Source organism: Lissotriton helveticus, chromosome 8 (genome assembly GCF_964261635.1).
Source record: "Lissotriton helveticus chromosome 8, aLisHel1.1, whole genome shotgun sequence".
NCBI classification, from domain to species: domain Eukaryota; kingdom Metazoa; phylum Chordata; class Amphibia; order Caudata; family Salamandridae; genus Lissotriton; species Lissotriton helveticus.
In genome coordinates this window covers 606,627,188-606,650,400 of record NC_136069.1, presented here as the reverse complement: position 1 = coordinate 606,650,400, position 23,213 = coordinate 606,627,188, and the positions used below count along the sequence as shown (strand labels likewise).

Sequence of the window (23,213 nt, the reverse complement as noted above, 5' to 3'; positions counted from 1 at the left end):
AAGGATGGTGGAAGACATCTGGGATTGTTACTTTGTTTATGCAATTGATGCATATATAAAACTTAAGCAGTATTTTGGATAATATCAGTCAACCTGCCTAAATATAAAGTTATGCCAAAAACAGTAAGACCAAATTCTGTCTGATTTTACAGGGAGCGAACAGGATGCGAGGTCGTCTTGGGAGCATTGACAGCTTTGAACGTTGCAACAGTTTTGCGTCGGATCGGGTATGTAAAAAATTATTCATTCTCAGTATTAATGTTTTTAACCATAGTGTATGTTTTCACTTACTACTGCAATAATAACTTAATTTAATGACATTCGAGTCTTGTTGTTGAAGAATGGGAAGTTTGTACATGTAATTTCTAATTCACAAATGCTTTACACATCTAGGTCTGTCAAAAAAAGATGCCACTCACTACTCGAAAATCTCAATACATTGATTTACAAAATCTGTGCAAAGTTCACTTCCAGTGGCAGATAATACATTTCTTTGGGTTTTCCACAATCATAAATTTCAGGTTAGGGTTGGTAATGTTTGTGCCCTGGAGTACGAGGGGAGTGTTCCTATCAAAATAGAATGTCATTTTGAAGGTAGTTTGGTACCCTGGGAATGCATGCAAACAACTCATTTCAAAGGCAGGAGAAGGTACCTTCAGGGTGGTAGTGGGAAGGCAACATCTCCATATTATGTAGGGGGGACATTGAAGGTGCTTCCTCCACAGGGGAAAAAAGTATTTTTCCATATGGAAGAGAAAAAATATGCACGGTTCTCGTTTGTGAATTCTGGTAATTAGAAGCAATGTTTGACCTGAAAATGTGTGACATTTACTCCAGGCATGTGTAGAAACCTATTGGACTTTTTCAAACGGCGAGTTGTGAACTGGTAATTACTTTAGCGTGACACTCTTTTAAGGATGCTCTCTTACCAGGACGAGAGTGTGATTGAACCATTCATCACTGACATAAAGCATTCTGCTTTGATTTGTGAGATGAAAAAACAAATACTTGGAAATTAGTGCCTTAGTGATTAAATATCTTGTATAGAATGGAATGTACTTCTCAAGAGTCACTCATTTGGACCCTAGAATTTCAATTGAAATCTCCCATTAAGGTCCGACGTCACAGTGGGCGTGTGCGGAGGACGGCCGGGGGCCATTCGAACCCTGCCCACTCATTATTTCCCCAGCACCGCCGCGGAATTTGCGCCGCGGTCAAGGGGTTACAAATCTTTTCTTTTGAAAGCATTTGTATACAGTTGTTGATCCTGTTTCTATTTTGGACCCACACCCCTTGTGATATGCAGGTTCAGTGGGCTCTTCGATGATTATACTTGGTACTAAAGGCACCAGATGTCTACACATCAAACCATAACCAAAATTCTTCATTCCGATTAATTCATATCTTTGTTCACCTCTTCTCTGCCAAGATTCTAGAAACTGAGAAGCCATTCAAAATGTTTCTACTGGTTTTATTCTCAGTCTACATGTTAAGGAAATTAATTGTATCTGTACTGGAATAGAATTCTGCCAGTGGAAGAAGTGATGTACTAGTTACCCCAAACTTGGTTTGGTTTTCTGCTGCTAAACCTGCCATCACTGTAGGTCCCCTGGTTTCCCACTTGGTCTCCATAGTTGCTGCCTGAGATGTCCACCTGCCAGAGGGCCAGTTGATTATGAGTTGATTATGAGGGTAGAGGTAAATGCCTCAGTGCTCAGCTCGAGATGCTAACAGTGCCGCCCCCTATTCTTTTATCACCAGTACTTATGACCCAGACTTCCCAGAGCATCTTGCTGCTAGCCCTTTGGCTGTAGTGATACTCTACTGCACATCCTGTAATCTCCTACCTCTTCCCACCAGAGACCCAGACACTAATTCTAAGGCGAAAGGGGACAACCTGGAAGAAGAAACTTCCTTAAATGGAATACATTCTGGTGGTGTCCTGGCATGATGCATTTCACGGGGTAGAAGCAGGGCCAGGATACATTTCTGGATTGTAATGGATGGAAGGGGAAGTGTATTAGAATCTCTTCTGGCACATCTGCCATACTGTTGCTGATTCTGGATTGTACCATTAAAATGTGAAACATTTGGAAAATGTTTACCTTAACATTGCTAAGGATATCAGACCAAAGTTTCAGGATTCAATGAACGGCAGCAAGATAACAATCCTGATTTTGCTCCAGTAGACGCAGCTGCTAGGCTTGTTCATGTTTTCCTGTCTTTTTTCGGAACTTACTCTCACTTTTATTGTCAAGAACTTCTTTGCCCTAATCCAAAAAACAGGAAAACCTGTGAAGCAAGGGGACAGAGTATCCTGAATACAACAGCCAACTAACTCTCCTTTGGTTCTTACTATGCTGGTCCTCCTTACCCATATTAGAGAGACTTTTCCATGTCCGCCTTTTTATGCAACATCCATCACAAATAAAATGATTGTCAAAATGTGAAAATGACACTTGTAACAAAGTCTCAGCCTGATTTCAGCCATTCTAAACTCTCTTCTTGGGACCATGGAGCACCCTGATCTTGTTGGGAAACGATTTATTTTCATCTTGGTCCTGGAAGTTCAGTATACAGTACCTGCTGTGGGTCATGGCATCAGGGTCCTTGTCACTTTCTCTTACCTGGTCTGAACTCATCTATACTAAATGTCCCAGTAGCTCCGATGGAGGTAAGAAAATTGCTTAATTTTGGGGACCATTCATATTGTTCCCTTGGCAGATTGTAATCTGGGGATTTACTTCTGATTCTTTGAATTGGACAAGGAGAATGGAGATTTGTGCACCATTTTAGACCTTAGCCACTTCAAACTTTTTTGCTGAATCCCTGGTACAAATGTTGACTTGGTGGGGGATCCTCAGTGCTCTGGGTGGGGGATTTGATGTGTGCTGTCTGTTTGAGAAAATGCCCTTTTCCAAATTCCTGTGTGGTTCCCACAAACGTTGCAGAGGAGGAAGGGTAGGGTCCAGTACCAGCACAAAGAGGTTCCCTTCAGGTTGAACTTAGTGTCCTGTGTCTTCACCAAATTTATAGCTTTGGTGGTGGACATTCTACATCTATATGGAGTGCACATTTACATCTCCTTTAATGAGTGACTGACCAAGCCTCCCTTCCTCTCAAGGAGCATGACCTCCTTTCGTGGATTATTACCTATTCCTTACTTTTGTTCTAGATTTGCACGCAAGTAAATTTGAAGTTATTCGCTTTGTTCTTCCCACCAATTTCCACCATTGGAGCTGTGTTGGACATCACATTTTAAATGGCTTCTACAAAGAAGTGTTGGACTTTTTTCAAACCTGTATCTAATTTTTTCACCTGTGGCTAAACAGTGGTTTTGCTTCCAGAGAGCCATTGGACTTGTAGCCTCTTTCGTTCTGCTGGTACTATTTGCCCATCTTAGGAAGTAACAATATCTTACATCATATTGGAGCCAGGAGTCCGGGTTTCAATTACTCTTCTTCCATTTTTTTAACCCCTTCGACGCTCATGACGAGCTGGGCTCGTCATGAGGTAGCCTCCTGCTACGCTCATGACGAGCCCAGCTCGTCATGAATAATGGGTTTTTGTAAAGAAGAGCACAGGAGGGGAATTTCGCTAGCGCTCATGTGGTTAAGGTGCCCTGAATGACCTCCTGTGACAGCCCGAGGAAGTCAGCTGGCTTGTGAGCTTTGATTTCTGTCCTCTTGAACCACAGGTTACCATCAACTCCTTAGTATACGTAGGGAATGGCTTGGGCTGTCTCTAAATGCAAGGCCTTTGGCTGGATTCAACTGTCCACAACGTCATTCTAAGGTAGCAGACAATGTTTCTGCCATTGTGAACCTGTTTTCTCCTGTCCCTGCTCAGAAAGTGTTGATCCTCATGCATAATGTCACATGCATATTTTATATAAAGCGGTACAAAGCAGAGGTGCACACACTTGCACCGTATGTGATGGCTTTGCTGTTGATGTGTGGAAATGACCTCTCATCTAGGGCATGTGGAGAATGGTTTTCCATTTCAATGAGAACTCCAGTTTTAAAACAAATGTATTAGGGAGACCTGCACATGCTTCTTCTATGTGGGAAATGCTTCTCCTCTCCCTTTAGTTCATAAAGTAATTTACAAACTCTTCCAGATGCTCCATGGGTTTATTGCTCACTCTTTGGCTGAATCGCCCTTTATTCACAAACTCAGTTAATTTGCTATGGGAGAGTTATTTTAGTCTTGCAGACAAGGCCAACTTGAATTCATAGTTAGTAGGGTTTTCTCCGAAAAATGGTGTAGTGAGGCATAACTTTAAGGTTATATTGAATTTGTGGTTGTGAGTTCAGAAGCTCTGTCCTACATAGACGTCAAATTTGTGGCTTTGGTTTTTTCCAAATATAAGACTTTCGAACCTCTGCTACCAACGATATTAACTAGACAACTTGGTTGGTTGTATTTTTAGTACACATCATGTTGGTTTGCTATGATTAGGGACTTACAGACTCTCTTTTTCAACCATAAGCATTTTTATAGGGACAAGAGTGCCTTGTGTGCTCATCCATCCTTCATATAAAGGTGCTCTTAGATTTCCACAATAACCACTCCAGTTCTGATTAAATTTCTCAGAAATTTCCGGTGATATAAACGGATCCTGTACACTCTAGATGACTGACACTGTCTTATGGAAGGGCACATCTGATAATCCCTTTTACCAGGCTATTTGTCATCTGTGATGATAGGCTATGATGATGGGCTATGATGATGATAGGCTATGATGATGATAGGAAGATAGGCCTCCGAGATGAGAAACGGTGGTTAGGTTAGACTCTTGCATTTGTGTGTGTTGCATCATTTACAGTGAGTGCCAAGGATCTTCCTTTCACCTTCAATTGTCATATTTCTTGTGACGATATCTGCAAAACATCCAGGTCGGATCCTTCTTAGGACTTTTATTGTAAACACAAAATGATGTGTCACTTCACAGGTCGGTGTCTGGTTCTCATAAAGAGGCTGTTCTGTGTATCCTGCAAGTAGGGCTGCCTTTCCGCTTCTTAAAAATACATGCCTGTCATTGATCACAGGAACCCAGATGAATGGGGACTGGCACTTGCTATAAGTTACTCACTGTAATAACTGTCTTATTGGTCGTTCATAAGCATTGCGTCCTCCAGGAATTGTATAGTATTGCCGCTTGCCTCCTGCTCCAAAAAGATTTGTATGGTGTGAATATTTTCTGGTACTCTGTGTGCTATTGGATGGGTAGCCAAAAGAATCTTTGATATCTTTCTGGGGTAAGAGGATCGGTCCACAGCCCAAAGAACTCTCAAACAGGTCTACTTTGTGTTTTCTAGTTAGTCTCATTAGTTCTAATGGAGAGAGAAAGGTAAACTGTTTGAAATACAGTAAACAAGACGCTAATAACGCCTGCATATATGTGTTGTTCTGTCACAAATTCAGAAAGACAAAACGTGACAGTTTATTAGGCTGAGAAGGAGTAGTATGTACTACATCTGCGAGTTGACATTTAATAGGTAAATTGTTATCGGGTAAGAAACCCAGATTATGAACATTCTCCATTGCCACTGTATCCTTTGGGGTGCAATCTCCTCTAAAGAAACATTGATTATCAACGATACTCCAGCAGCAGTTTTGTAGTCCTTTTCTGATACTGACATCCATTGCGGACAGCCAAACTTTACTCAGCAGATACAGTCCTTCTTATACGTTTTCAGTAAAAAATAAATTAAACCCCAAAGGTGGTCTGATCAAATACCCTTGGGTTCTTTACCCCTAGGACTTCTATATTGCCAAATTGATCTTCTGGAAGGATATTGTGCTTCATTCATGCTCTACAGGTTAATTTATTATGCCATCTTAATTGTGTTTCCACTCAGTAGTTACTTAGTTGATCCAGGTAAGCACGCTGATTCATATAAACGTTTTTCAAATACTGCAGACATTTAGTTGCCCAGCAAAACAGTTAAGAATTACTTTAGTGGTGTGGTGCATGTCGTTTGCATGGAACCCAAGTCCAAATGGTGAGAAACAAAGTTTAGTGCTACTCACATTTGGATGACTTTGCAAAATAGTCTGACAAAAAAAGATTGAGTTAGCGGCAAGCAAGAACTCGGATATTTAGCCTGATTTCTCAAGCATTGAGCAGGTCTGTTAGGTTGTTGGGCTAGTTCGGGAAGTTGTGCTGTTCACTTAATAGGACTACCAGGTATCCAGTAGTGCAACTTCGATAATCTGGTGACTGTGCCACTTTTAGGACGTAGGGGAGCCCACTATACCTAATAGCTCATTGGTCGGGCTGGGGAACTGGGCTTTAGAATGTATTTCTTATCTTGTGTGGGAGGGTTATCCTTACAGAGATAGTCCACAAGGGCGTAGTTGGTATTGTAACCTTCTTGCCTAAGGAATGCATGGTGTGATTTGCAACAGACAACTGGGTCTTGATGCCCTCCACTTACTTGAGAGCTACCATATTGCCTCACCAATGTATTAATATATAATATATATAATATATATATATATACAAACTGGACTCCATGATTGTGGTTTTTGGTGCATAATCACGTTAAGTATACCCAATGGAGGGTTATGATTGTTGTTTGGTACTGCTGTGACCAAGATGCACTACGATCATGACGCAGTTGATTGTAACATTATAAAACTGCAAATCGAGTCACAGAAGTCGGAAGTGCCGCTATACCCGTGATCAAGACTGATTGTCGAAACTCGTTGGGGAGGCAACTTGTGGTTTTATGCTGCCATTAACATTAAAGGAGATTTGTAACAGTTTGGGTGCGCTGCCTACTTACTCCTCGGGGCCCGGTGGGGAGCAGTTGGAAGGGAAGTGTTCACGGCACAGCCCAGTGCCGGCAGAGGCGGCGCCACTCTCAGAAGGACTTCGGGCTGCCCGTAGGATGTTAAACGGGTAGTCCGTGTCAGAGACCCGTGCGGGCGAACACATTTCAAGCCTGTGATGGGACAAACTGGACTCCATGATTGTGGTTTTTGGTGCATAATCACGTTAAGTATACCCAATGGAGGGTTATGATTGTTGTTTGGGACTGCTGTGACCAAGATGCACTGCGATCATGACGCAGTTGATTGTAACATTATAAAACTGCAAATCGAGTCACAGAAGTTGGAAGTGCCGCTATACCCGTGATTAAGACTGATTGTCGAAACGCGTTGGGGAGGCAACTTGTGGTTTTATGCTGCCATTAACATTAAAGGAGATTTGTAACAGTTTGGGTGCGCTGCCTACTTACTCCTCGGGGCCCGGTGGGGAGCAGTTGGAAGGGAAGTGTTCACGGCACAGCCCAGTGCCGGCAGAGGCGGCGCCACTCTCAGAAGGACTTCGGGCTGCCCGTAGGATGTTAAACGGGTAGTCCGTGTCAGAGGCCCGTGCGGGCGAACACATTTCAAGCCTGTGACGGGACAAACTGGACTCCATGATTGTGGTTTTTGGTGCATAATCACGTTAAGTATACCCAATGGAGGGTTATGATTGTTGTTTGGGACTGCTGTGACCAAGATGCACTGCGATCATGACGCAGTTGATTGTAACATTATAAAACTGCAAATCGAGTCACAGAAGTCGGAAGTGCCGCTATACCCGTGATCAAGACTGATTGTCGAAACGCGTTGGGGAGGCAACTTGTGGTTTTATGCTGCCATTAACATTAAAGGAGATTTGTAACAGTTTGGGTGCGCTGCCTACTTACTCCTCGGGGCCCGGTGGGGAGCAGTTGGAAGGGATATATATATATATATATATATATATATATATATATATATATATATATATATATATATATATATATATATATATATATATATATATATATATATATATATATATATATATATATATATATATATATATATATATATATATATATATATATATATATTTCGGTTTTTTTTCCTCAAGAAATGCACACTCAGAGGTTAGGTAAAGTTTGCAACACTGTATTATATAAAATCAACAAAGAAAAAGAATAAAGCATTTTTAAATTGTTTTAGTCAGAAAATGATAGCTAGGACATAATAGACCATATGTGAATACATACAGTCACTGTTTGCATTCACACAGGCTCCGATCTGAACCAGCAGTTTCTGACTAAAACACTTTCAATTGCTAATGATTTTCTAGTAATCATATTCATGTACACACTTAGATAGCCAATGTTGTAACTCCTCAGTGATCCATGCATGTATACACCGGTAGATTGCCCAAAAGGTCTCCCCAGCCTGCATGTTCTCCCGTTCGCTGCTTATTATGGTCAGGTACGTACAGACTGCCAGCACCTACACTTCTATTGGAGAGGGGGCATGTCAACACTTTTCAGAAGAGTTTGCATACTTCTCCAGTCAGAGTACCACTTCCCAGTAGACAGCATACACTTTGGCGTAATGAGCACCTCGTCTTCTAGCTTTCATCCAATAGCGGTCTTTATCACCTTTTGACTCAAAGACCCTGCATGGTCTCCGGCTTTGTTCGTACCATACTTGATTGCTTTCATATGCGGCTAGCGGATAGTGTCAATCCAGTTACACTTCTGCCCCATCACTTCTACTGAGAGCTCCGATTTCACAGGATTACCTATTGATTTATGAATATAACGTGGGTCTGATCAGGGTGTAGTTTGCTATCATAGTTAAGCAGTTGCAGAAGGAAGCAGAAGTATTGAATTAATATAGTGTGTATTTCTTGTGTATATTTTGTGTATTGTTGTTGAGGTTTAAATCGTGAAATAGACTTGTGGATCCCTGGTTTCCATTTATGATACATTGGTTTCCACAAAAGTCAAAAGGGTAAGAACCACTGTCCTACATCACAGATTTTTAGTCATACATTCTGATTAAAAAACACATTTTAAAATCAAAATTATCTAACAATGCTTTGAACATTTGACTTCTACATTTCTAGCAAAACTATTGCGTGGCAGTCCAATTTTGGAAAAGACTGTGTAAGTCTTTGAAATACGTTGTTAAGCCACATTGTCTTGGGTTCAGTGGACTCCACCAAAGTTTGCTTCAAAGGGTACCCCAATCAAATATAGACGGGGCATGGGTGGGGCTGATCAGGCAGCGTTAGAGGATCAACCGTAAACGTATAGTTACATTCTCCTCGTCAACTTATTTTTATACAGTAGAGCCTGCTGCCTTTTGTGTCCTTGTGTGTTTATCATTCGTTCACCCTCTTGTCAGTTGTTTCCTGTTTTTAATGATGCTCCCTTACTTCAAACAATGTCTAATCGGATAGTCTGTTTCCTCCGAGGTGAAAAAAGGCACCGAACTGCACTCATGGATGTCATTTCCTGATGCAAGCACGCCGGTGATTATCAAGCTCTGTTGCATTAGACTTTTTTTCAGGATGGATATTTGCTGGCTGTACAGGAAACCTGTGGCTGTACAGGAAACTTAGAAAAAAAGCTGCTAAGCTCTTTTTCTCAGCCTTGCCTCTTGCAGAACAGTTTTCCGCTTAAAGTAACTACTGTAATATGTGAATAGGTTCATGACTGAAATGTGTTTAGTGATTGCTCTGCAATCATCTTGCTCCTTAAGTTCAGTTTGTTGAACTTGTCCTTTAAGAGGCTGGAGCCGTTTTAAGGGTTTTGGTGGCCATGAAGTCAATTAGCATACAATAGATAGCCGGAGTTTGTTTGCCTCTGTCTGCAGCTGTGCTAGAACGGATGGGCCTCAGCCCTTGTGCTGATGAACAAGCAGACTTGTTTTGGTTTTGGTCAGCAACAGCTGGGCAGCAAGGGATGGTCTCACCCTTATTTTTGATGCCACTCTAGGACTACTCGCCCGGGGACTCTCCTCCGACCACCCCTCCTGCCTCGCCTGTGTCCTCGCTCTGGCTGCCTTTTGCCGAAGAAGAAGAGCCTGACTCGCCACTGTTTCGGAGACGCGCTCACACATTCAGCAGCTTGCCATCATCTTCCCTTTCCAAGAGGCGGATAACTTTTCCAGACACAAGGTCCCCCCTTCAGAGGCAGAACTCCCTTGCTAGCGATGCACCCCAAAGCAGGTGAGTGTGGGTACTTGATTGTACAATTTATTGTTAGAAAAAATATAGAAACCTTTCCAGATTCAAAAAACGTGGTAAGGAAGTCTTTTGATTATTATATTCATAATTTGAAAGGCCCATACATCCAGAGGGACCCTCTTAAGGGACAGTTTCTTGTTTTGACAACTTAAAATGCTATATTTATTGCGTATGTTCTCGTTTTATCCTCTTTACTATTTGCAATGCGTTCTTTATTGGGAAGTGGAGCCTGTCTATTTTTCGACCTAAACATGTTTTTTTAAAACTTCTAATACGTGAAGTGATGTTCGTTTAACTTTCAAAGTAGGTGCATCATGACTAGTTAAAATTAAAGAATAAAAGTATGACGCCTCAGTAAATAAAGATCTTTCCCATGCACTATAAGCTCCTTAATTTAGCGACCTACCTTGATTGAAGTAATGTAGCGTCAATGTACATCTCAGTTTTAGTATGTCTTTGAGCTAATTTATTTTCTGATAACCGATTTGTCAATCTGCACCGCATACATATTTTTTTCAACTAGGTATACTGCTTTTTATTCTCTTTATCTGCGAGTGATATCATTCAAAATCAGGAAGGGGCTTGCAGTGGTTGTTTAAATGAAGGCTTGCAGACTGTCTGTTTCTTTGTCAGGAGCCCGAGTTTAAAGGCAAAACAAATTCCACAGCAGCTTAATTGCTTTCCTCCTAATCTTTGCAAAAGAGTAAACGCAAAACCTCCGAGTTAATATTTGTACAGCTGCTGTTATGTGCGCTAGTTTTAACAACTAGAGAGAACTTTACATTGAGAGTCCAGCCAGGAAGTTAGCAGGTTGATGTAAAAAGTAAACTGCTAAAAAAAATGGAAGTTATTCGATTGGCGGGCTTTTTTTGTTTGTTTGTTTTTTACAACCAGCCAATCAAATTGCTTAGCGGCGTAGCATGTACCTATGATGTGAGCGACTTACAGTAATGTTTTATCATATTCATGAAGTTTTTCCTGTTGTTGCTCGTGTTCAGCCCTGTGCCCATCGCGCGACGCGTTCGCCATGACAGCGACTCCGCGTCCTCCAGCCTCCCCTCGTCCTTCTCTGCCCCTTCTTTCTTGAAGGGCTTTTACCAGAGCTCGGGGCGGCTGCTCCAGCAGTCCGAGGGCGAGGCCCCCAAGAGGTGAGCTGCACTCTTCTTCCTGCACTTGCTCGCTGCACAGCCCCCTTCCTTCTGTGCGGTGCTCTTGGCTTCCGGTGTGGCTGACTAAACTATTAACCCAGCCGTCGAGTGTTTACAGTGGCGTTGGAGTTTATTTTTAACCCTCGTGTTGAGACCTATAATTCCAGTAATTGGGGTTAACGGGCCAATTAAGAAATTAATTTCCAATTCATGTGTAACCAACCGTTCCTTGTGCCGTGTTTGTGTTTGGACCTTGTGTTGAGTTGTTGCTTTGTGTTTTCTGTTATTTGCTCTGAAACGCTGTCAAACGTGTGAGTATTTCACCTGGGAATGTGTTTGGGGTTTTGTGGGGCTTTCCTGGGTCACCGTGTAACGTTTTACTTTGAACTAACGTTAATCTTCTGAGTGTTGTTTCCTGAAAAACAGGGGTCGTCCCGTGTGAAAAGTGCACATTGTTTTCCTCCATGCATCATCACGTCTGTGTCGCAGTAGTGTTACGTATTTGAATGGTGTGATCTGGTGACGACTGCCCTCTCAGTTCGTAGTTGGTCTATTCAGCCTCCTTGAGTTTAAGAGACCGCATGGTGAGGTGCCTGGAGAGCTCTGACAGCCAATGGACACCCTGTTTTACACCACACTTGTATTACAGCATGGCAAGCAGTTGACAACACTTCCCCTTTTATATGCCACTCTGCACCACTACAGCCCCGTGCCTCCCTCCAAGAAGATGGAAAGGAGAGGCCCTATTTCACGCCCGCTAAGGATCAGATTGCGTTTCAAATGTTTGAAGGAAACAAATATTATTTGTGGATACAGTTATTACTGCCGGTTGTTGTTAAAAAGGAAAAATGTAGTTTTGTCAGTAATTATGGAAGAAATAGGCCTTAAAGATTTTGCTGCCTTAAAGAAACAAACATTGGCAAAGCCAATTGGTCCAGTTCTTCATAGGGAGTCAACACAGATAACCATCCCTGTGCGCTCACACACAGGCGCAAACATACAGAAAGCATGTACCTATAGCTGTCGTGCCGGAAGCCAGGGGTGAGGTGCATCAACGGAGCTGTGTGTGAGTACTGGAATAGCAGAAGTGCTGTGGGCCAGGATTGACTGGCAATGCCAAAGCCTTGGGGGTCGGGGAGTAGGGGTGTGTGGGTTGGGGGGGGGGGGGGGGTGTTCGGCGGCGGGATCCCTGTACTACAAGAGAAGGACATTCTGGGAGTCCGGGGTAAGTGCAACAGAAGAGCGGTATATGGATCCCAGACCTGGAAAAACAAGAGGCGGTGAGGTCAATCGACAGTCGTTTGTGGATCATAGATCTGGAACAGCAGAAGCGATGAACGTCAGTAGGTGAGGTACATTGGCAGTGGTGTGTATGTCTTTTTTTTCTTGTACTTCAAGAGCCGGAGGGGCCAGGGTTCAAGGGTGAAGTGCATTGATAGAGTTGTGTGTGGGAACCAGTACTGGAGCAGCAGAAGCGCAGGAGCTTAGGTGTGAGGTGCATCAGCTGAGCTGTGTGTGGATCCCAGTACTGGAAGAGCCCGACGTTCTGGAGATAAGAGATGAGGTGCTTCAGCCCAGAGGTGTATAAGACTCAATGCTGCAAAAACAAGAGGTACTGGAGGTCAGGGGTGAATTTCATTGGCAGAGCTGCATGTAGTTCCCGGCACTGGAAGAGCAGAATTGTATGTGGGCGTTTGTGTGTGCAGACCGGCCTCCCAGTGCTTTGTCCACTCTCGGAGTAGAGTGTGTTCTGCAAGGAGGGACGAGGTACATTGGCTGAGCTGTGTGCGGATCCCAGGAGTCGGTCAGTGGGAACGGTTGCTGAAGGGACTGAACTCATGACCCACTCTGTTTGTTGCCCTGCAGTCTGACCCAAAATATGAACTCCAAAAGAGCAATAACTGAAGTAGGCATCCCCAAAGTTTAATGTTTTTTAAACATATGTAGTATTTTTGGCTGAAAACAATCTGCAGGCACATACGTAAATCTGCCTGTAGCTCAAACTTAAATAGACCATGGTATGCTTCTGGTTTATGGATACAACAAAGGTGCCTTAGCAGAGGAATGTGTGAGACCCAGTAGTGGAGTAGAAGGGAATGTGAGTGGTAAGAGGTGAGATGCCTCAGGACATCTGCCTGTGGATTGCACTTTTGGTGCAGCAGGCGATGATCCAGCTGATGGATCAGTTGCATCAGGGTAGTTGTATGTGGATCCTTAGTTGGAATATGAGGGGTACAGCAGGTGAAGACTGACGTCCATTAGGAGAGTTGTACCTGTTGCCCCAGCTATTTCTATATGTTAGGAAAATACGACTCTAGGGCCATTTATGTTACAAACACTGGCATTAAGGACAACTCAAATAACGAACCATAACAAAAGGGAGGGCTCCCTTAAGGCCCGCATCATGTCTTGGAGAACTGCCACCCCACAAACACCCCCACCCCCACACCCCGCACCCCGCACACACAAACACACACCCCGCACACACACACAGAACCTGCACACACACACACCCCCGTGAAGACTGTGACAGGACAGGAGTGTAACACACATTAATATGCACAATGTAAACAGCCATGAATTTAAACAAGGGATAGATAGATCACCTGGGACAGATCACACTATGGTGGTTCTTATAAGGCAGCAGGAGACTGGCTCATTTCAAGAATGGAGGGTGTAATACGATCACCTTACCAAAACAGTCACATGCAGCCCCCCGACCTGCCAAGCAAGCCCTCATGCCATCTAATAGTTATCTTACCATGGTTCCTGGTCACAGCCCCAGGCTCCCCACCTGCTATGACTTATCCATCTTCCAGTGGTGGACTGGTACACCTTGGCGTTAATGCAGTGATCGTCTTGGATATGTAAGTTTCCCTCAATAGCCCAATAACATTCGACTGCAGCAAGGGTTCTAGTTGAAGTGTGATTTCTGGTTCTGGTTCAGAGCTTCTTTGCTGCTGCTTTGCAGCTTTATTTCCAATAATTGTTGATATTAAACTTTCTTGTCTCTGCCTGAAGACCTGTGCACTACAGCCCTCCCTTCCGCTGCTGCTCGTTCAGAACACATTAAGTGCAGCTAGAAGGTGTTTCATGAGTTGAAGTCCTTTGCTTCTCCAGCCCCAACCAATCGTAATGTAAACTGAGGTGTAAAGAGACAACATTTCAACGCTCGCAATGCGTCACACTCCAAATACCCTGTGTCCGGTAGGTTGAACCAAAATATGAATGATTATGGCATGAAAGCTAATGGCTGAATGGAGACTGACCCGAGCACTTTTCATCATAATCATTGTCATCATCATCAGTAATACTCAACATCGTCATCACTTTTCATTAAGTCAGTGCAGGTCATTTTGCTTATTACAGGAGGCTCGTAGACAGACCTAAGAGGGCCCATATATGGTTCTAGTTTATGGATAAAAAGGTAAACCCTACAGATAGACTGCAGTTCCTTTACAGGGGATCCTCATGGTCCTTTCTGTAAATTGCTTCGTACACATCACTGACAGACATACCCTCGGATTTGGGAGGGTTTAACAAGTCTAGAAGAAAAAAAATAATGGGAACCACAATTGTCGAAGTAAGGCTCGAGTGGAAGCAGCCAGTGTGCCTAGGTGAAAAATGGTGTGCTTAATGTCAAAGGCCAGAACTGGAATAAAGCACCACACTTGCACCATCAACATGTCATGTAATCTTGGTGGGATTTGCAGACCACGCATTCCTAGGCAGAAATCTAGTTGGAAAAAGAAGCTTTTCACACGTAGTAGAAGGAAGGAGTGGATACAATTGAAAGAGCTTAGTTGTATGATGGGCTTGGAGGAATGTGGGCATTTGGTGGGGATGACGCTGGGGTTGTAGATGTAGTAACTGTGAATATAATGTGCATGGATGGGGAGCATTGTTGTTTAATTTACATGCAGACAATGAATTTGACCATAAATAAGGACAGCTATTACGCTGCATAATTTATTAATCTCGTAATGAGTCTATGCTGGTGGTAAATATATCTTGCCATATTTGGTATCATGTGTTTATGATCTTGCAGTGGGGTTTGGTAGTGACATGAATTGGCACATATCTTCTGGAACAGGAGAAAAGTGCTTCTTTTTTTGAAAGCAGCATTAAATACATGTATTCTTTAATTTGTCGGCAATGCTCGTGCTCTGTTGCTTAGAGTATAAGATGCTGAGGGCATTGCTGTATTAACATGTGGGTTGCCTGCCTGGCTCTCTCCTAAAAATAAACCCTCAGGAAATAATAGAGGCTTCCCTGTGGCTTGGCTGTGTGTACCCTTTGCGGGTAGAAGGAATGAAGATGGATTAGTAAAAGCAGAAGGAGGCCATTTTCTTTCCTCTTATGTGACTGGTATTTACTGAAATGCGACAAGAGGTGCAATGCCTAGTGAAGTACACAGGTCAGTCTAAAGGTTTTGGTTCTCCAGTGGTTGCTGAGCATTAACTTTCAAGGAAGCCTGCCATGCAGAGAAGAATGAATATTCTACCGAATCTGCAAATCGATTGTACAGCATCAGATGAGAACAGTTGTCTACAGAGAGTCTGTAAGTAGACAAAAGCTACTTTAGATGTGGGCCATCAATCCTGAGCCAGGATACAAGCAGAAGAGTGTAAGTGGTGGGGGGGTCAACGGATGTGATGAATGAGTTCACCATGTTTCGGCTCAACCAAATTCACATTCTTAACCTAGCCTGTTCGTGGACAAGTTTAAAGAAGGACTAACATTTTTACTTGTGCAAGGAGGAAATTGAAACCTTATTTAATATTACATGTGGAGCCTTACAAGCTGTGTACTTATGTTACAATGGCATTATTCCTAGGCACTTCACAATGTACAAGAATTAGATACATTTGCAAATTTGAGTTGTTTTCCTATCAGAGTATTTGTTAAGATGAATGCATTTGTATTTTTAAGCACAGATGTGTAATCTCTTTTATATTTCAATATTATTTATGTGACATGCTATCATTTTGGTAAACTATGAATAATCAAATTGATTAACCATTACGGTGATATAGTGGATAATAATTATAGAGGCTGGGGTGTTTAATGTGACGCATAAGGGTGTACATAAGTGATGAGCTGGACAGGAAGAAGGAATGACCTTGCAAAACATTGCACTCGCATACATTTTTGCAGAAATTAGTGTAACGCACAGAACAATTGACATTGCCTAAATAAAAATTCAACCTTTTAATGAATCAGCACAACAAATAATAAGGGAATAATCTCGCAGTTCTGAAATCATTTCTATAAAACTCGAAAGCAATATAAGAAAGAATCTTTTTTCAATCAAAAAGTGTAAAGTTGGGAAATAAGATTCCCTCCTGTGTTAATTTGTGAACACATGCAGGAGACAGTAGATGGCAGCAAACCCCTGCAAAGAGAGACCTGCTTAGACAAACTGTGTTCATGAAGAATGGACTTGGATCGTGAAATTTTCAATTGAAGAAACCTTCCTAAATGGAAGTGCATATACTTATACGGAATATATCATTAGTGTTCTCTTTCTAATGAAAAGAAAATGTCTCTCTCTCACTCTTTCTGGTTCTTTCTCACTCTTTCTTACACATATACATTCACACTTCTTCTAAACACTCCCACCAACATAAATATTTACACTTCACTTTTGGGACGTATCATTGACTTCTAGTAAAGGCTAATGTGCTTTTCAAACTCTATGTCTCATTAAATTAGAACAAAATAAAGACTCTTGCATTAAAACTTTGAAAAAAATTAAACTTTACAAAGAGCGATTCAGTAAAAGCACTGTGGAGACAGTCTCCACAGTCTATGCATGTCTCCTCAATCCCACTTCCTCACACAGTCAGGGATAAATGCCCAATTATCAATTTAGCAAATGTGAAACATCTCCAACGATTTTAGTATTCTGATTGAAAGGCATGCATTTTTTTCATTTTAACCAATTTCTTTACTTTTACATAAGAAGCGCTTACGGTCATCCTTCTCTAACAATAAGTGTACTAGATCAGAACAATTGTATTCGCCCTTTCCAACTACAACCATCTTCATTTGACCTGGAGGTTACCTAAAAGCCCACTAAATATAAAGGTCAAAGGCAAAGTGCTCTCCATGTATTTTTCGTATTATAAACGTCTGCTTAATAGAGGAATAAAAAGCAGGTTTAACTGGCAGACCTAAACTAAACTAGTGAATAGTATTGAGTAGGGTAATCCACCATCAGTGTGTGAGCTTCATTCAAAATCTCTGTGATAATTCAAATCATCCAACATCTGAAACTGAATCTGATTCAAGTTGTAAAGTTCTGTGCGAGGATGTCACATGTATGCTCAGACCACTTCAGTCGTCCCACCCTAGACATCTACAGTAACATGCAAGATACATGTAAGATAAACCACAAGAGTATTTTACTGAACATATTACTGTTGTCTTTCTAATGCAAAATGTTGTTTAAATGTAATGTCCGTAGTATATGTGCTGTAGATTCACATGCTCTGCTTACTCCTCCCATACAGTGTTAGCCTGGGATTTTTGCAGGTATTTTTTCTTCGAAGACGTTTTTTGAGTCATCGGCTGTGATTGACGCCATGTTAGATAGTTTTTTTCGATATCAGGCTCAGACGTACACAGAAAAAAGCAATGAACTTTGGCGTGTTTCACACATTTTTTCAGGCCCTTGCGGTTAGATTTCAACAATTCTTAATAACCAACCTGCATTGGATGACTTCCACTTTAATCGACAGACATTATCTGAGGACCCACATACAACACTCTGGTTCCTGTACTCCAGGGCACTGAGTCCTTCAAAGACTGCGTACAACCCCTTTGAGGTTCCGCACCTACAAATGTGGAACACACAGGGGTGATGGAAGAGACACCCTTCCGAAAGTGCCCTGTTGCAAACCCAAGTACCCATGGTCCGACCATCATAATGTCTGCAACTTGTGTCTTTATCCGGACAACTACAGCACCTTCTGTGAGTCCAGCTTCGCCTTTCTCTCCAAGAAAACCTTAAGACTCCGAAGGGAGAGTCGTTGGTCACACCACAAAATTACACGATCAGTTGTTCTCTGAGTCCCCTGATATCATCGGTGAACTGGATTTCATAAGTGCAAACGAAAGAGAAGAGGCCGGCCCCTCTGGAATCCCTACTAGCAAAACACACCCAGTCCAGATTTAGTCTCCTTGAGCGCCTCCGAACACAAGGAGAAAGAGGATGTTAAGCCGGCATCGAGAACCAGTGGTCCTTGAACTAAACCCATTCCAAGGGTCTTAAGTATGCCACTTAGCGTCAATACTAACTCAAGGCCTCACAAGAGGCCTCATGTTATGGTAGAGCACTGTTGCCGCTGGAGTCAGGTGTTGATTCCTGTTCACAGAGACTGCCATCTCCAGGCTTCTGCTACCTTCTGACTCTGGTCGCCTTGAGAAAAGTTCTCGGAAAAAAGAAGGATCCAACCAAGTGCATTGACCATGACCGACCTTCAGGCCCTACATGGGCCAAGGGTGCAAACAGCCTCACTTCTATTCAACACCAGTACTTATGGCCCCACCAAAGTTCTTGTTGACATCAAAGATCCAGTTGACGGCAAAAACACCGGCAACAACTGGATCCAAAGAATCAAAGTTACCCATCCTGCAGAGGCTCCAAGAGAAGCTCGACTTAGGCAGAAGTGCCTCTTTATCCATCTTGTTACTTGGAAAATCTCAGCAAAACTACCTCCACTGAAGCTAGGAGACTTTGCCGCACAGAAGGAGGCTTGACGTCGAGGAAGAACGTATTTCTGAAGTCCCCCCAGAACTGGTGCCAAAGAGGCATAGAATCAGTGACCCTAGTCCCAATAGTCCACCTCCATCACGCCTTTCCCACCTCTTCTACAACTTCCCCTGCCACACTCCTGCACATCACCACTCCTGCCTCCACTAGAGTCACCTGAGGGTATCCCCTAGCAGTTTTTCTGACTCAAGCAATCTGTTTGATCCAGAGCACACAGATGACCCTTGGGATGTCTATAGTATTGGTCCCCTGAGTTGACCCAGATATAGGCCGCTATCCCATCAGGCAATCCCCGCAAGACAATACCATGGCCTACCAAGAAGTCATTTAGTTGGCTGCAGACTTCCACACAGTACATATGCATGTTCTACACAAAGAAGATTAAATTCTTGTAGAAACACTCTTCAAGTCAGAGCAGACCATGCAGTTCCTACTGATGCTCAAGGGCGTGCTTAAATCTGCCCCATAAACCTGCAAGGAGACTGTAAAGCCAAAGCCAAGAGTATTATCAACAGGGTGGACAAGAAGTACAAACCCTCTGTGACTCTGTCTGCATCAAGACCCACTGCCCCCCAATTCCCTAGTAGTTCATACTGCTTGCAAAAAGGCATTTGGTCAGGCTACTGGTAATGCCCCGACTCCTCACAAGGAGAGCACATGATCAGTGCAGAGGCAAAGAGGGAGACCATCAGGGCAGTTTCCCACTTGTGTACAGCCAATTCTGTCAGACTTCTCTCCAGATATAACAGTTCACAGTGGGAAGAGATGCAGGAGCTCATAAAGCACCTTCCTGTGTAGCGTAGGAAGAGGGGGAGGAAATAGTGTGCAAGGCAAGACCATTTCCAAATTCAAAAGTTGTTGTGCTCCTGATGCAGCTGACACAGCTCTTTGATTTTTCTAGAAAAAACAAGGGGGACCCTGAAGGTGGCTGTGGACCAAGGGTATAAGTCAATTAAGGAAGAACAGCGGTCCAAAGTAATTCCAGAGATGTAGGGCAATGATATACAGACCAAAATAGGCTGCTATATATTTATCCAAGTCCAGCCGGACAGGGAGTTTATTTTTAGAATAATCATTGAATTTATAACATCTCAATACATGAGCAACGTTTCATAAATGTAGGGCACAATCCTGTGCCATACTCAGAACGAAGAGCACAGTGGAGAAATAGAGGATAGCTTTGTGAGAAAGGAGGAAATTTCACAGGCAAAAGAGAAGTGAGCAATCTGGACACTTTTTAAATCAGTGTTACAAGTGTTTGCCAGAGTAGTACATACAGAAAGTAATACAAATTGGTTTCACTGTATGACTACTTTAAAAAGGTCGATGTTTCGATACCGCGCTCTAAATTACATTGGGATCATCATCAGGACTGTACAAAATTATTATGCCTGGATAAAACAATGATACGCCTCGATGGTGCGGGTTTTAACTTCACAAGGGTTTCGGGTCCACTGTGGGTGGTGAGAGCTCACTCGGAGCTCGTAACGTTGGTGTGGTTACCATCGTTCGCACATGGCTCGGTTTTGCAAGGTTGTTAGGCAGAGGGTTGCACAATTTGCAGGCAGGATTAAGTAGTCCTGGATTGAAAGTTGCGGTCCTTGTGGATAGTTGGATCCGCGAAATGAAGGAACAATGTCCGTGGATACTGGACGAGCTGGCCCTGGCAGCCACTGGTCTGTTGCAGCAGCAACGGACATTGTTCAAAGTATCATCTTCTGGTGTCACCACTGCTCCAAGAGTGTTCCCGAAGTGCCTAGCAGTGGTGGTTGCTCATTTACAAAGAAGTGGGACTCATGTGTTCCCCTTCCTCGATGACTGACTGATCATGGAGTCAGCAATGCCTAGCCCAGACTCAAACTGCAATCTCCCTGCTACACACTCTTTGGTTCACCATAAATGCTACTAAGTCCCATCTTCAACCCCTATGGGTTCAGCCCTTCCTAGGGTCTGTCCTAAATGCAGTAGTAGGTAAAGCCTACTCCAACCAATAGTGTGTGTTGGCATTTCATCAGCTGCTGCCTCTTTTCCTGCCCAGCTGTCAAATTACAGTCAGGACTGTGATGCGACTCCTAGTGATGATGGCCTCCAGCATCACCATTGTAGCTAATTCCAGGCTTCACATACCCTCATTACAGCACAATGGTCACAAGCAGAAAGCCCCAGGGAAGATCTAGTCTTGCTAAAGAACGGCGTTCATCAATTTCTGCAGAGCACAACCTTTGCAGGGGAGGTTTTTCTCAGACCCTGTTCTTCAGATTACTATTACCATGGACTCCTCTCTCACAGGCTGGACAGGAGCATCTTCACAATATAATTGATCAAGGAGCGTTGGCCCCTCAACCCCAGGGGCACCACATCAAGTACCTCGAGCTGTTGGCTATAAAACGAACCCACAAAGTATTCTTTCAGGTTGTTTGAGGCAAGATAGTTCTCCTCAAAACAGACAACATGACTAACAAGTTTTTCCGATAGAAACATACATCCTCTGGTGGAATGCCTCAGCTCTGGAGAATGTATGAAAATATCTATGAGTGGGAGCTACATCCGCAGGTCTCTCATATGTACTTCTTTTGCTGAGGCACCCCACAGATGCACCTGTTTGCACCCCCAAAGAAGCAAAATACCTAAATTTCACCTCCAGGTACCCACACCCAGAGTCCATGGACAATGCACTATGGATGAATTAATCAGGGATCTTTGCATACAACTTTTATCCTCTCTCACTCTTTTTGCACATGATAAGTTAGATGAGATAAACATCTTTCACACTTATCCTGGTGGTCCATAATTTGGCAAGTCATCCATGATACTCGATGCACCTTAAGATTTCCATCAGCACCCACAAGAAACTCCCAATCAGGCTGGATCTTCTCATGCACAGCAAAGGCCAGATCAGACACCCACACCCACACCCCAGACAGTTCAACCGAGTTATCTGATACCTTAGGTTCTAGAGTTTGGCTACCTTTACCTCCCACAGGAATGCATTACAATCCTGTGTGAAAAGCAAAGGCCTACAACACGGGCCTGCTATGGTTCAGAGTGGAAAAGGTTTGTCCACTATTGCATCTTTAGAACCTGGACCCTCTAAAACCCAATGTCTAGGGCATTACGTGCTACCTCACTGCAGAAGTCAGGCCTAGTCTACACTTCCATACCCTTACACCTAGCTGCCATCTCTGCCTACATGAAAAACTGGGAACATTCTTTCTTGTTTAGGATTCCAGTGGTCAAAACATTCATGGGGTCCTCAAAGGAGTTATATCTTCCAGAGATATTACTTGCACCTTTATGCATTCCTCACCAGATTAATAGGTCTTCCCGTTGAACACTTGCACTCTTGTCTTTAGGGTTCATTTAATGAAAAGTTGCTTTCTTCATAGCCATTACTTCTCCCAGTGAGGTGCAGGCTCTTACCCTGCAAGAGTGTTTCAATCAGGCTCAAAAGGAAAGGGGTGTTCTTGGAACCAACCCTTACATTCTCCCTAAGGTGTTATCGCCTTTTTACCTCGATGGGTAACTTCCAGATTTTCCTTTTGCAGCTCGACTCAGTGGTGGAAAGAACCCTTCACCCTTAAGAAGGTAAACAGGATCTCTTGTATTATAGTTGCAGGACCAAGCCCTTTCAGATGCTTGGCAGCTTTTTGTAGCTTTTGCAAAACCTCACAAAGGCCACCACATCTCTAAGGCTAGTACAGACAGGTGGATATTCAAGGGCATCCATATCTGCTATCACAAAGCTAAAATAGCCCTTCCCGCTTCTCCCAGAGGGCACTCTGCCGGTAAGTAAGTGGCAACCATGGCTTTCTTGGATAACATCCCACTAGCTAACATATTCAAAGTGGCCACCTGGTCAACTCACACACTTTTACCAAGCACTATTTTGTGGATATCTTAGCCTGACAGCAGGCTGTGATTGGCCAGTCTTACGAACTTTATTTCAGACATCTGAATCATTCATACGCTAGCCACAGTTTATCAATGGTACAGCTTTATGGTCTCTGCAGAGCAAATGTATCTACACACACATGCTGCGAACAGAATTTTTTTTACTTCCCCTGTAATCATCAGTTTATAACGTGTAGTGCTTTAGATTCACATGCACTAACATTCCCCGATGGAAGCCTGCGTTTGTTGCTGATCTCCTCTGTTATTATATTGTTTCACTGCACAAAAGCTATGGTGCACCATGGTAAGATCATGCAACACTCTATCCATATTCTCACTCGTGTGAAAAACAATCCAA

The 23,213-nt window shown here is 43.0% G+C and overlaps 1 protein-coding gene across 4 annotated transcripts in view; it reads left to right on the top strand.

Moving 5' to 3' along the window:
- Positions 1 to 23,213, top strand: part of TBC1D4 (TBC1 domain family member 4) — a 656,292-nt gene that overhangs the window by 481,097 nt on the left and 151,982 nt on the right. For 3 of the 4 annotated variants that reach the window (XM_078657428.1, XM_078657430.1, XM_078657431.1), the window contains 3 exons: positions 153 to 227; positions 9,789 to 10,021; positions 11,038 to 11,187. In XM_078657428.1, coding sequence (XP_078513554.1) covers positions 153 to 227; positions 9,789 to 10,021; positions 11,038 to 11,187 — 458 coding nt within the window. The remainder of the gene's footprint in view (positions 1 to 152; positions 228 to 9,788; positions 10,022 to 11,037; positions 11,188 to 23,213) is intronic. The other variant, XM_078657429.1, reaches the window with a different exon arrangement.